Raw genomic sequence first — 16,334 nt, forward strand, 5'->3', positions numbered from 1 at the left:
CATTGGTGCAAAAAGGGAATATGGACACTTATGTCAAAGATCTCCCTCCTAAAGATGCATCTTTGGAGAATTGTGTTCCTTCCTCTCCTAAAAAGTACCTCCCTCATAAGGATTATTTGTTGCAAGAGGACGATATTATGGCTACTTATCCTAGTGATACCATAACTTCTTTTCATGATCTTCCCTCAAAAAATGAAGCATTAATTACATATAATAGTCGTTTTCCTAATGAGTGTCTTGAACATAAAGATACCTTAGAACAAGAGGATGATATTATTTCTCATCATAATGCTCTCTCTCCCAAAAGTCAAGAGCCTAACAAAAATCAAATCAATTCCATTCATGTTCCTAGGAAACCAAAAAAAATTCTTGAATATCATGTTGTGTCTTACACATATACTAATGAGGTAGTTGTTGAGAACATAAGTGAAGCATAATATGCTTTCTTAGTTCCTACAATCCTCTCTTAAATTCACTCAAATATACCATCTCCTACCACAGAGTTTCCTAAAGAAGAACTCTTAGAGGATGATTAGGGGTCCATATATTTCACTCCTACCTTTTCTAGCAAGTCTAAGATGCCTAAATTTCATATTCCAAATTTTTCTCTTAACACATATCTTGAAATTGATTGGGCCTCTTTAAACTTAAATTCAATTCCCCCTAAGAGTGAACCCTCTTTGGAACATACACATGGATGCAATGGACAAATGCTTGAATGTGAGCAATAAAGTCATGAGAAATCACATCCTCCTTTGTCAACATCTTCTTCTCCATTGTCTTGTAAATCCACACCTTCTCATTCTAATTTTGAGTTACAACAAGAAAATGTGTTGACCAATCTTCTAAATTCCAAATTGGTATCTCCTCTTTGTCCTAAACGAAGAAGAAAACATAAGCAACATTCTCAAAATTCAAGTTAAAAATAACATCTGACAATCAATGGAATATTCATCATGATCATTTAAAATAACATTCAAGTTCCTATTATGTTGCTCCTCACTATGTGACATCATTAGCCTACTTATTGGGGGCTCCTTGTCATACATGGTAGTACAATTTCAGGTGCAATCATACTTAGTGAGAAAAATATTTATTCTCGCCTCTATGCTTGTGGGGAAAGAATATTTATTTTCCTCTAGATAAGGTTTCACTATTTTCTTTATGGATTACATTATTCATAAACTTTATGTCCTTTCTTGCATGGAGTATTCCTTCATGCGAGTGCATGTTTGTTCCGTGAGTGGGATCTTCTCCCTTCTTGAAATAGGACATCTATTATGAACCATCTCTCCTCAGAAATTTTTTGTGAATCTTCTTCTTCTTTTTCTCTTTTTGCAAATTACCTCTTGTATTGTGTTATTTATAACTTGATGTCCTTTCTTGAATGGAGTTATCCTTCATGCGAGTGCATGTTTGTTCCTTGGTTAGGATGTATTCCTTGCTTGAAATGGTACGTCTCTTATGAGTAGTCTCTCTCTAGAAGTTATGTAATTCTTCTCATTTCTCTACACTTGGGGGGAAATGATCTCTCTCCCTCTCTCTTTCTCTAAGGATCCACTTTTCCCTATTGTGTGGATGGTGTGAGTTTTATTACTTGATGTCATTCCTTGTGTGAAATTATTGGTTGTTTGACCAAGGATTCTCTCTTATACAAGAGGTGTAATTCCTTGATTAAAACCTCTTTCACAGTTGGTCATGTACATCTATGATAAATTCACCCATCCCTCTTGGGGCTAAAAGTGAGGCATCCCTCATCAAGAATACGTTTCACCTAGGAATAGGAGGAAGGATTGCAATCTTGTTCTCTCCTTTGCTTTGTTCTAGAAGATGTTACATTTGTCTAAGACAACTCCTCTGGGAGGAAGATGTCTTTTAAACAAATATCTCTTCTCCTCCAATGATCTCCTCTACACTTATAATAAGATATCTCTTTTCAGCTATCTTATCCTTGCTTGAAGAGTATTCCCTCTCTTGCTTGGGTTTATGACATTGTTGGATAACGAATATCTTCTTTGTGATGAAGGTAGGTATCCTTTTTCTACTTTGCTTAAGATATCAACATCAACCTATGTTGACATCTTAAGGGGGGGGGGGGGGGTGGGGGGCTCACTGCTCCTTTATACTATACTTCTCTCGTGCATTGTATAGTGGGACATTCTTGGAACCAGAGGGAAGCCTCTTACAGAAAGATGTCATCGCTTTTCTTTTATACAATGGTACATTTTTGGAACTAGAGGGAAGCCTTTTAGAGAAAGATGTCTTCACTTTTCTCTTGTACAATGGGTCATTCTCGAAACCAAAGCATAGACTCTTAGAGTGACATGATGCTATTTTTTCTTTGTATAGTGGGTTATTCTCATAACCAGAGCATAGACTCTTAGATCGATATGACATTACTTTTCTCTTATGCAGGGTGATTATTATTGGAACCACAGAACAGACTCTTAGAGCAAGTTGACACACCTTTCTTGACATTTGTACTATACATCTTATATAGGTTGTACCGTACTCGGGCATAGACTCCTATGAGGCACTTTGAACCTCACATGCACACATGTGCATGAGGTTGGGTAGAACTAATGGTGTTCTCACTCTCCTCCCATACATGGATAACCTAGACAGACTTTGGGGGCTATATTTCAATGTCCTTCTCTCCATGGATCACCTAGTTTTAGGGGCGAGATGCCCATGGTTTCTCTCTTGTTCACCTTTCTTCTCATGGATCACCAAAGTGTGTATTCATGTCCTCTCTCTCCTTCCTCTCATGAACCCATACTTTTACTATTGATTGTTCATGGATGATGTCAGCTTTGCTCTTCTATTTGATAATTTGTGTTTAGGTGATGGAATTTTTCTTTGTGTTTCAATTAGTTGTTTAAGACATTTTTATCAAGGTCTCTATGGCTAGTTGATGTGTGGTCTTGTGTTTTGTTTTTATAGTGTGTTTTTCATGCTTTGTCTTGTGTTGTTTGTCTCATCTTTTTTGTTTTGTGTTCTCTTGCATATGTTTGAGTGAGTTAAGATCCTAAGATTTGTTCCTCAAGATTAGTGATGTCTTATACTCCTTGTGGTATTGCTCCACATCTCCAATCTTGATCTCTCTCTTTCTTCTACTTTACTGGTAGTATTGGTATAAGCCATACTCCTAGTAAAGTGGGGGCTAAATGTAGTGTCATAAAATTGTGACCCTAGAAATTTTAACCACATTTGAGGTCCTCACCTTGATGACAACATCTTCCTTCGCACCTAAGACTTGTCTCTGCATTTTCACCTTGAACCTCTCCTTGTTTAAGCCATGTTTCTGCCTTTAGACCCTATCTGGACCCCAAGATAGGGAAGGACAGGGGCGTGGCACCCTTATCCCCCTAGGATAGGGGCATGGCGACCCTTTCCCCCCTGTTTAGGGTGGTCCCAAGATAGGTCCCTCGGGTCCTATCTGCATTTTGGGATTCTAAACTTCCCCAATGTCAACCTTTGGTGAGATGAATTAATTTTATTAGGCATGTATAAAAGGCAGTTAGTCTTCTCATTTGCATATACACAAAATACACTATAGACAAAATTCAAGCGAAAGTTCTTCATCAAGCATTCAAGTCTTGAAGCATCCATCAAGTCTTTTTCATTCATCCATTGGAGCAACATTACAACATTCATTTGCAAGCATGTGTGTGTGTTAGGGTTTTCTCATGTTACATGCCATTTCATGCGACACTTGTGATTACATTCAAGAAGCAAAGCAACCATCATCAACAAATTGCAGATCTACAAGGTATACATTTCTATCATTTACATTCAAGCATTTACAATTACTTTCTTTCAATGTTGATTTCTCAACTGGGGTTTGACTGAGGCAAAACCCTATCCACAAGCCTTCTTCCCTTCTTTTATGTGTGTAGGTTGTAGGTGCGCAACTATAATTTTAGGTTTGGGCTTCATTTGCAGAGACAGAAAAACCTTTTTCGTTTCACGGATTTTTTAGAGGACCCTATGCACTTTCAACATGGTCATGACGACTTTTCTCCAAATTTGCAGGGAAGATCCATATCAGTCTAAATATGTTACATCCAAAGTTACAGTGTGATCTCGAACTGGTAGCTCCTCACTTTACCCATTTTATCTCTCTTTTTTGCATAGTTAACAAGGCAACTCTTCTACTTACAAAAGAGGGCAACTTACATTCCAACACTTGCAATCCACTTAGAATTCACATCCTTGTTTCCCTTGGATTTGGATCTAGTGGATTCAACCCCTCTTTTGAATGTAAAGTATCTCCCAAGTGAAAATTATCCTAGTGATTTCCTTTGTCTGTCCTAGGTGGGGAATCACTAGGGTTCAATTTTCTACTTTACAATACATATACATATATATTTTTATATGTATGTATATGTATGTATATGTATATATGTATGTATATATATGTGTGTGTGTGTGTTTATATATGTATATCTTTATATATATGCTTCCCCTCTTTCATTCACCATCTTTTTTTTAGACATCACCTTTTTCCTTAAACTCATCCCATAAGCACTTTTGTCACATTATCAGCCTCCAACCACGTTTGGGAGTGTAGGCTTGCCTTATTCCAATCTTCCTTGGAAGTATGGTTTTTCGATCTCTCACATTCTTTCATTAGCTCAAGTAATGATCGGTGAATCTTGGTGGAGTGGAACTACCTTTGAGGTTCCTGAAGCCGAAAGGTTTGATTGACTGATCTTCATCTTGCTAATTGGTATCTATCAAGTGATCATTCCGTTTAGGAATTTTATTATTAATTAAACTAATAATTGAGTATCTAATCCTTCTAGGTAGCCGATATACCTTTGAGAGTGATGGAGCACACTAAACAATGGAGGAGTCAAAACGACATCAAAATATGGGAGTATTTGAAGACTTATGAAAGCTTGATTTAGAATTTTTCACTTGCCACTTATCTTACTTTGTGCTTTCTCCAAAGCATAATCGTATGTAGATTTACAAGTACATGTCCTTAATGGTTGATTAAATGATGAAAGACATGCAAAGGTTGTAGCATAAGTAGGGAGGCAGCAAATAAAATTAAGTTTCATGGTTCGCATTTAATGCAATTAAGAAATTTAGTATACAAAGGAAAGCTGGTGACACTTCAGAGCTTATCATAATTAGTTGGATTAATGTATTAGAGTAGATAAGAATAGATTATTCCTTGTCCTTGGCTTAGAATGGTTGTCCTATAGGAAGACCGATTCCCTGTCAAGCATCCTTATTTGAATTGGCCAAAAAGTGAGCAAGTGGATATTATCTACGGATTTAGTGCTTGTACGTGGAAACAATGAACAAATTTCTTGGACTATAGAAAGATAGTTACTATATTGAGAGAAACCAAAAGGCAAGATAAAGAGCTTCACCTTTGTCTGCAAGAAAGAATCATCACAACTAGGGCCTAGACAAATTAACTCATTGAAGAAGATGGTTCTCTCAGGTAATGGTTTAGCTTCAATTATGCAGCTAGGGCAAAATATGATGGAGAATCCAAAGGGAGATATCTACTTCATGGATTGACCATTCTGGCCTGAGAATGCCACGATAATGATAGGGAATTTTCAATGGTGGCTCTAGTACTAGTTGAAGAAGAGGAAAAGGATGAGATGATTGATGCCCGAATTCAATAAAGGATTAAGGAGGCAAGAAATCCTATGCCACATGGACCTTAAAGTAGATTTAAATTTTCTTTACAAAAATGGTTCTTTTCAAAGAAATCATTATCTTTACAAAGTTATACTTTCTTTTGGTTATATGTTCTATTGTAAATGGGTGAAAAGGGAAGACCAATTCCCCTTGCACTTGAATGCATGAGTGTGTATCGATCGGTTTTCTTTTGATGTTCTTTCCAAGTTAAGTTTAGGGTTTGACAATATCTTTTCCTTTTCAAAAAGATAATTTATATGCAAAAAAGGAGACTTTGTACATTCAACATTGATTTAAGGATGTAAATTTGTTTGAGGTTGTGTATTCATGCATGTTTATCCATTCAACAAACACCTTGCGATTTGCGAGAACTTCCAAGAATCCATTTTGTGCATTGAATTATGGATATATATGTCTATAGAACTTTCAGTCGTGACACATCTATATCATTTGGGATGAATTCCTGTTAACTTTCCTTCACTTTTAGTTATGTATAACAAACGTATGATTCTTTTGAAACATTTGTTTGTCCCTTCTACTATTTATTTCTTCTTAACATTTTCCTTTCTTGTTTCTTGTTAAAAGCATACCCTATAAAAAATTTAATTACATCATAAGTGGGAGTTGTACCTCTAAAATTTAGATTGCTTATCCAGTAAGCGAATTCTCTAACTATTTGTTTCATGTTTGTCTCTATCATATGGTGCAAAGGGTTTCATTTTATAGGGATAAATCTGTATGCCATCAATTTTTTGGCAACTTTTAAGTGGTCAACCAAGTGAAAACAACCAGCTATGTGTGTTTATTGTTGGATTACATCCGGAAGTAAAATTTTGCCTGAAGTGTAAGAAGGTACAAAATTTGTAAGATGCACAAAAAGAAGCTATTGAGATGGAAGATGACTTGATTTTATTTGGGTAATTAAAGAAAAGCAATGTATAAATGGATGTAGTTTAAAATTTTCAAAATCTAAAAGTCTTACAATATCAAAATTCTTATTTCGAAAAGAGGCCTCTTACATTAAAAAAAATATTATTATGAAAAGAGCAGAGTGGGTACCCCCTATATCCTCTTGACATAATTTAATAGTTTTAAATGAAGAAAACATTCCAACATCTTCTATAGTTAGGACTTGCAATGCGAATCTTAAAGGAATTTATTATTTAAATAGCAATGGAGCTAACCCCTCTGGAGCTGCAGATAATCGGTCCACCCAACTAGGAGAATTCATAAATTGCCCATTCGTAGCCATTATTGAACAACTTTTTGATGATTGAGAATTAAACAAAAAAATTTATAGAAAACTCTTCTTTTTCAAATTTTGAATCTTTCACATTTGAATTATTAACAGAATTTCAGCACATGATTCGATGCAACAAAATATGAGAATCAACATCAAAAGGAAATATGTAGCTTTGAAAAATTAGAGGATGTTTATCATGTTGATATGCAAATAAAATATGAACCATTTCAATTTAATTATAAACATAATGATGAAGAATTGTTGTAGCCCAAATATTTGGAAAATCATGAAGATGTTGGAGAAAAACTTGAACGCAATAATCATATACTATAGATATAATGTCTCATGTGCAACCAAATTTTGAGACATTCAAATTTGATGATGAAAATTGTAAAAACACATTACACTCTGAAGAGGTAAGTAATCACCTAATACTAGAATCTTTTCATTTTGAAGGTGACATTATGTTTTCTTTATCTCATAAGTTATCATATGGGATATATAATAAACAAAAAAATATTCAAATAAAGGCTAAAATAGATGAGTCTAAAAGTGCATTTTATGCAAATAGAAATTTAGAAGATAGATGCTCAGATAAAAATATCCTTGCAAGTTGCCTTCACTGTTTCTATATAGGGTGCCCAATTTGAGATTCAATTTACTCCACAAAATATCAAACACAATTAATTGGCATGTTCAATAAAAAATTAAATCAACCTACACAACATAATGTTGACACTCTCTAATTGGCTCAGGATACATATAATGTAGATTGGCTCTCACAGTTGGATCTTTCTTTCAGAGAATTATTACGAGATATTGTTTGTAAATTTTTTCTTGTAGTAGTTGTAAATTGGTTGTCAGGTTTGCAAATGATTTTTATTCATCAGTCACTATATCACAACGACAACTGTTTCTCTCAAATTGCCAATGGATTTGCATGAGTTTGTTTAAGCATTCATTGAGGTAGGGTCTTATGAACATTTATATAATTAGGAAGTTTTAGCGTGCTTTAGCCTAGTTTCATTTTCGCTTGCCCATTTTTAGTGGGTGCGCGTTTCTAACCTTCGCCCACCCATCTACTAAGTAGTGCCTTGTCTTTTCCAGGCTTTCCAACTCTATAGCCCAATGGATAAAGCACTAGTCTGACCTAGACTTTTGAATTTATTTGCATCCCTATAGTCCTTGTCCCCATTGAAAGCCTATATGTTTCCCCTTTTTCCTTCACCATATTTTTTTGAGACATCACCTTTTTCCTTAAACTCATCCCATAAGCACTTATATCACATTATCAACCTCCAGCCACCTTTGGGAACCAAGGCTTGCCTTATTCGAGTCTTCCTTGGAGGGATGTTTTTCCAATCTCTCACATTCATGCATTAGCTCAAGAAATGATCAGTGAATCTTAGTGGAGTGGAACTACCTTCAAGATTCTTGAACCCCAAAGGTTCGATTATGTGATCTTCATGTTGTTAAGTAGTATCTATTGATTGATCAATTGATTTGGGAATTTCAATATTACTTCCAATAATAATCAAGTGCCTGATCTTTCTAAGTGCCAATATACCTTTTAGAGATGGAGCACACTAAATAATGGAGGAGTCACAATTGCATCAAAATATCAGAGGATTTGAAAAATGAAATCTTCCTTCGAAATTTTCCACTCCCCGCTTATCCTAGTTTGTGCTTTTTCCAAAGCTTAATCCTATGCAGATTTGCAAGTACATCTCCTTAATGATTAATTAAATGGAGAAAGACATTGCGAGGCAGTAGCACGAGTAGGGAGGCAGTAAATAAAGTCAATTCTCATGGCTTGCATTTAATGCAATAAAGGAACTATGTATACAAAGGAAAGGTGGTGATGCTTTAGGGCCTATCATGATTAGCTAGATTAATGTATTAGAGAATGGATTATTTCGAGCTACCTTCGCTTGGAATGGTCTCTTGCATGAATATCGATTCCCTATCAACCATCTTGATTTGAATTGGCCAGAAAGTAAGCAAGTGGATATTATCTCTAGATAGAGTGCTCTCGCATGAAAATAACAAATAGATTTCTTAGACTATAGAAAGACAGTTACTATATTAAGAGAAACAAAAAGGCAACCTAAAGAGAATCATGTTCATTTGCAAGAAAGCATCATAGTAGCTAGGGCTTAGACAAATTAACTCACTGAAGAAGATGGTTCTCTTAGGTAATAGTTTAGCTCTAGTTATGTATCCAAGGGAAAACATGATGGAGAATCCGTAGGAATATATTCTTCATGGATTGATCATCATGGCCTCGGAATGCCACAACAATGATAGGGATATTGCAATCGTGACTATAGTTCTAATTGAAGAAGAGGAAAAGGCTGAGATTATTCATGCCCAAATCTAGCAAAGGATTGAGGAGGCAACAAATCCTATGCCACATGGACCTTAAAGTAGCTTTTAGTTTTCTTTGTAAAAATGGTACTTTTTAAAGAAACCATTATCTTCAGGAAGTTACTTTCTTTTGATAATATATTTTATTGTAGAGCGTAAAAAATAAGGACCAATCCCACTTGCACTTGGATGCATGCGTGAGTATCAATCAGTTTTGTTTTGATGTGTTTTCTAGGTTAACTTTAGGATTTGACAACATGTTTTCATTTTCAGAAACATAATTTATATGCAAAAAAGAGACTTTGTCCTTTGAACATGGATTTAGGGATGTGAATTTTTGTGAAGCTATGTATTAATGCATGTTTATCCATTCAAAAAATGCTTTGTGATTTGTGAGAACTTCCTAGAATCCATTTTAGGCATTGAATTATGGATATATATGTCTACAGAACTTTGAGTCATGATACGTCTATATCATCTGGGATGAGTGCATATCAAATTTCCTTCACTTTTGACTATGTATAATAATTGAATGATTCTTTTCAAACATTTGGTTTTTTTGCTTTCTAGTTAAAAGCATACCATGCAAAAATTTCAATTACATCATAAGAGGGAATTGTACCTCTAAAATTCAAAGGAAAACTCCTTAACCAATAAGCAATTTCTCAAACTATTTGTTGTATTCTCATCTCTATCATAGGGCACAAAGGGTTTCATTTTATAGGGACAAATTTGTATGCCAACAATATATGTATGTATAAATGTATGTATCTATGTACATATAAATATACATATATACATGTAGATATACATACAATATATATACTTACATATATACGTATATATATACATATATACATATATATATACATATATACGTATATATATATATACATATATATATACATATACATATATGTATATATCCATATATATACACACATATATACATATATATGTACATACATATGTATATACATATATTTACATGCATGCACACACACACAAACATATGTATATATATACATACACACACACACATAGATATATTTATGTGTGTGTATACATACATGCACACACATACATACATACATACATACATACATATATGCAATACAGTATAATTGCAAGATAGTTTGTTACCCATCCTTATCTTACAATGTTGTTTACATTATTTTATTTGTAGGACTATTCTAAACATTGTCCTCCATAAATATTTGCATATTATAACATGTATTTTGAAAATCTGATAATGATCACATTAGCCTATGCCTAACCCCAAGATCCTTACAACTAAAGGGGAAATATATATCTTGGTATTAGGAAATAGTGAGGTTCACCCACCTTGCTAGGGCAATAATAACATGGAAGCACACACATTCATATATCAAAAATATGTTGGACATGTTGGAGTACATATAAATACATATATATGACTATGTACATACATATATATGTATATCCATACATACACACACACACATATTTATAGATACAAATGTATACATATACACCAACACTCACGTGCGCGCACGCGCACACACACACACACCAAAGATGTCCAAGATGTTTATTATTATATGAATGTTTGTACTTCCATTTTTATTATTTCCCTAGATAGGTGGAGTAAACATTGTGGTTTCCTAATATTTAGAGGTATATATTTCTCCATTGATTGCATGGATATTAGGGTTAGGTGGGTTTATGTCTTCATTATTAGAGTTTCAAGATACATCTTATTATATGAAAATATTTATGGAGGACAATGTTTAGATTGTCTTGTGAAGAAAAGAGTGTAAATAATACTGTAAGCTAATGATGGGTAATAAACTATCTTAAAAGTATATATATCTTTTTATTGATCATTAAGTTGTTAAATATATAATTATATTTTGTAAACAAAGAATATGATGATGTCCAAAACTATTTATTCATAATGAAAATCGATAGAATACCTATAAATAGTGAATGAATAGCCTATATCTATGTTAATAAGGCAATAGTATCTTCGATGAATTATTCTCAACACTTTGAACACTATACTTGAGCTAGTATCTTGTTATACTTGATAACATAAAGAATTTAATTATTCATCAAACTGATTCTCTATAATAAATTTGCCTTGTTTGCTAAGAGTGAAGGAATTCAATAGAATCTAAAACTAAAAACTATACTTCAATATCATCCCCCCAAAAAACTATTTATTAAACTATGAAGTACTTCACTTAGGAAAATCCAATTCTGTGAATGACACTTGATATATCTCAGTATGTTCATCCTCAATAATTGAAGTGCTAAATCTTGATAATCTAATTATTCTCATAGATAGGTGAAAAATAGAAAAGAAATATGAATATCACTACTAAAAGTGTTGTAAATATTTCAACTTACGATTCTAAAGAACCTATTTAGACAAGTATTTAGCATAAAGTAATGTTCTAAACTAGAAAAGCACAAAGAAAACTGAACATTTGAAAAGAAAACTGGTGTTATTGATTTTGTGATATGAATTTGTGCTGTTGCAGTCAGAGTCAATAATTTCTCAATAACGCGTCGAGAGCTTCATAGATAATGAAGTAGAGGTGTTTTATCAGGGTTCCAAATCAGGTTGTTTGAAAGGTTATGGACAAAATATGAGATGCCTCGACGAAGGCATATCATGTAAAAACAATATTATGAAAAGGGAGATGTTATGCAATGTATAAGGTTGTGATTAGAAAGTAATAGTTTTACCATTTAAAGTAATATAGCTCTATAAATAGTTCATTAATCGGATCAGGAGTAGCGATCTACATCCGAGAGTATATAATTTTACAGACAAAAAATAAAAAAATAAAAAAAATTAGAAAGATAATTTCAAGAGTAGGTAAACTAATTATGATATATTCAAAAGTGAAAAAACATAAATAAATGGCACATGATCTATTTTACTTGATGTTTTAAGCAAATGTGGGGAGCTGTTTGCTTTCCATACAAAACAGTATGTGATCAAAAATATAAAATTTGTAAATTACAACAGATTTCTATTGGTTGGATTCTCTTAATCTGTTTTCTCAATTCTGTAAAAATTAAAAAAATCGAATAAAAAACAATAATATTATACAAATTTGTGTTTTTGATCGAATGCTATTTTGTATGGAGAATAATCATTAGATCAACAATCACATCAAACTATGCCAAAATTTAATGCAATTGAAATTGGTGGGTGGAAAGGTGGAATTCACCACCTTTTGTCAGCATACATGAATTTTGTTAGTGGATGCAGTTGCATGGAAATTTGTTTATCTATAATCCTAATACTAGAGATAGCAATGACTTGAAATTTGTTTATCTATAATCCTAATACCTTAGTGTAGAGAAGGCAACACTTTCAGTTAAGATGATTTGTTTGCAAAATACAACGTAACTGTCAAGCTGTCCTTAAAATTGTTGCAAATACAAGGTCACTGAATAGAGAAATTTTTTATGAACGTTGAAGATAGGATCTGCCTTGGCAATCGTATAGGTTATAATTATAATTAAAACCAAATCACACTATTTTAATCTGAGATTCCCACCGCTCAGACCGTCCATTATTATTTAAACAAGATAGGTAACCAAACAAATATCATATGAAACAGACAAATCATTAAATAATTCAGAAACGTTATCTTGCTTCATTTAATGTAATAAAGTACTATATCGAATGCATTTATTAAATTCAAGTACTAGCCTTAATTACAACAACTAAATAAACAAAGCAAAGACGAACGGCACGCTAGCTATTATTTCAAGCAAATTACATACCCAATGATGATAAACATCATTCCCTGACCAAGCTGTATAAGAGGTCAAGATGTCTTATTACAGAGGAAAATACTAGACAGAGGAAACAGAAGTGAGTAAGGAAGTCAAGTATGGCCTCTGCCCATTAACATTCCCAGGTGGGTTGTAATTGCAGATGATGAAAATGGCACCATTATTGCATTTAACACGAGCACACCCAACCTTCTTGGTATTTCTCCATACCACTTGAGTATAATGCCCACACTGTTGCCCTGGAGCGCATGAATTGGAATTATAATTGTAATACTTCTTCTCATCAACCCATGAACGCACTGCATCTGCAGGAGTGTATTCCCTACCACTTCCCCAGAAAAGGTTTTCTCCATAGGGACCGCCAGAATGCCTCAAGGCACAGTCTGCCTTGCGTTTATTAGCATAGTTCTGGGCATAGGCAGCGAGAGTATTGTCCCACACAAGAGGGCCTACACCCACTTGAGATCTGGCCCTGTTGTGGGGATCTAAATACTGTCTTCGCACATCCTGGGCTGAAGTTGAACACAGTTGCACAAAGAAGAGTAAGAGAAGAAGCCACAACATCTTCATCATCTCTAACATCTACTCTCTTTTCTGAGAATATCGACACCAATTGCTGCTTTTTATAGCCAAACAAAGGGATGGAATTGGAATGATTGTAGAACTGGAATTCTTATCCAATCCTTTTGACAAATCAACGCAATAATTTAAAGGGATGGATGGATGGTGGATTTGGTCTTGTAATAAGAACCTTTAAACAAATCAACTGCAATAATCTGTGTGTTTATTTATTTGGTCAAACAAAGGGATGGATTGATTGAAAAATATTCATTCTAATCCAATCGTTTTGACAAATCAATGGAATAATATACGTGTTTTTGAGCCGCCTCGGGTACGTCCGTGGATCTTTTATTGTTTGAAGCAAGATAAGAACGGATACCCAATTACCAGATCGATCCTCCGGTTTTTAATATTTATTGAAATGGTTGGCGAAGTACAAAAGAGAATATGCTGCAGGAATGGCGGATGATTCCACTACGCATGGACGTTTGACCTGAAACAAGAATTAATAAATAATTAATGTAATTTTAATGTTGATAAATTATTATAATCTTGAAAATGAAATTTTATAGGTGCAGGGTATGTAGATCTTGTTTGTATTATAGGTATCTCTTTATAGATTAGGGGTAGTCCCATATAGTACAAGACATGTATAGACAGAAAAACAGATCACCATCCATCACTATTTTCATTATTACGTTTAATTAATTATTATTTACCATCAAATGTGCATCTAAAACTATCTCAACTTTCGAACTTTAAGAATGGAAATGATTTATGATATGTGTATTCTTTTCGTTTTTCTCTTTCTTGTATTCATCTAGATTAGTCACTTGCTTAATGTATTTAATTAGCAAAATAGCAAAAAATTGTACAAATATTTACCGAGTCACTCATAACAACTCTTAGGAATGGTGGGAGTTTTAAACATTAAATTTAAAATCCTAATCTTTCCAACTCAATCCCAAAACACTTGAGATTGACCTAATACAACAAGATTATAATTTTGATACTCGAAATGAATGTGTGATTATAGATGTAAGTGTAGGGGTAATAAATATATAATGATGGTAAACATATGGGAGTGTGCAAATATAGGGTTGTGCTAAGTTTTAGTACATAATAATGGTAAATGTAAGTAAAATATACAGGAATTTAGATTAGTTCATGAAGCAAAATTCGCGCAAGAGTATGTCAATTGTCTAAGTCTATGTCAAAATAGACCCAAAAACTAAATAAAAATTAGCATGGATATGAAAAATCCACTTTTACATTTTATCTACACTTTTAGGTGCATTTGAATTTATAATTAATATGTATTTAAAAGAACATGAAAGTTATCACCCAACGTGAAATTTAAATAAATTCAAACACTCAGAAAAGTAATATATGGTCCATGTAATGTAATGAAATATTCTTGAAATTCTCATGTCTGCTCCTTGTTTTGATCACTCCATAGAACCTACAAAATAGAGAAAATGTATATATTGAGTGGATTTTTTCACAAAACAAAAATATGCATAAGCAATGAGTTATTTTAGCTACTATAAAAGTTAAGAAATAAAGAGACAAAGGTTAGAAATTTTTCTTATATAGAAAGTGATGATAAATAAACCATTTAATTGAAGCAAAGTAAAATAACATGTTCAATATGACCATTTGAATTTAATTGATTATGGATAATAAAAGTGAATAAATTTATACAGTGTAAATTACTTATTTTCAATACTATTCTAATTTATTCTAAGTGTCACAATGCGGAATGCTAATTTTAATATAACATAATGTTGTGTCAAAATATAGCATGCCCCATTTAAGATACCAAATAGGGACCAACCGAAATTTTTGTCTAATGGGCCTTTTAATTGGATAGAAAAGAATATCGCCTTGCGGGAAAAAGATGATTGTGGGAATAAATAGACAGTGGGTAATAGACCATACCGGAAGAAAGTTCAAAGTTCTTGAAGAACCATTTCCCCAAAAAATAGTAATCACGGAGAATATCGCATGGCAAGATAGAAATAATAGAAGCGACAAAAAATCAAAATGTCTCCACAACTCGATGGTTCACAGAATTGGGTTATTTAATGAGACTAAGCTGAAGTGCGGGTATTAAGTGAAGAATTGCTAAATAATTAGCCAAACCCCGAGAGAGAAAAATAAGTAAGATCACCCCATCAAGGTTTAGACAAGCTAAAAAGGTAGTAGAAGTGAACAGAATCAGCAGCAGATAAAAGGGATAAAGAGCCATAAAGTGTCACTAGCAGTAGCGGAGACGATTATGGAGAGATTGTCGTCAAGGATTATGGGGTAATAAAGAGCTTGCGTAAGTGATTTCAAAAGATGAAACACGTGTCAACATCTTCAAAAGGAGGTATGCTGGCCCAAGAACAAGGAAGCACCATAGGGACCGTTAGATATAGGGTTTTTGAATTTCCCTCCAAGTAGGTGCCTTTATAGGGTCAATGTATTAGCCTATGTCAAATTTAGCGTAGGACATGACTGGTTCTTAAATAGAAGTAACAGTAATAGCATAAATTATGCAATGGTACACTTTGCAATGTTATAAGCCAAAGGTGATACATGAGTGGATACATGAGCAAGCTCAGGGCATCCCAATGGGTAGTATACTCAGACTCTTCTAGTGATTCAACTGGCGGAGCAGGAAAGTACCTTAACATAGCCCAGTGAATTTATA

At 33.7% G+C, this 16,334-nt stretch overlaps 1 protein-coding gene across 1 annotated transcript; it reads right to left on the minus strand.

Moving 5' to 3' along the window:
- Positions 1-13,008: 13,008 nt before the first annotated feature.
- LOC131055038 (pathogenesis-related protein 1B) lies at positions 13,009-13,644 on the minus strand. The gene has a single exon (XM_057989646.2). It carries the CDS (start codon positions 13,637-13,639, stop codon positions 13,136-13,138), a length of 504 nt encoding a protein of 167 aa, XP_057845629.2. The 5' UTR covers positions 13,640-13,644; the 3' UTR covers positions 13,009-13,135.
- Positions 13,645-16,334: the final 2,690 nt, after the last annotated feature.

The sequence above is a fragment of the Cryptomeria japonica genome, chromosome 5, assembly GCF_030272615.1.
Source record: "Cryptomeria japonica chromosome 5, Sugi_1.0, whole genome shotgun sequence".
Taxonomy (NCBI): domain Eukaryota; kingdom Viridiplantae; phylum Streptophyta; class Pinopsida; order Cupressales; family Cupressaceae; genus Cryptomeria; species Cryptomeria japonica.

Coding starts and splice junctions, on each gene's coding strand:
- LOC131055038 (XM_057989646.2), bottom strand. CDS start 13,639: ATGTTGTGGCTTCTTCTCTTACTCTTCTTTGTGCAACTGTGTTCAACT.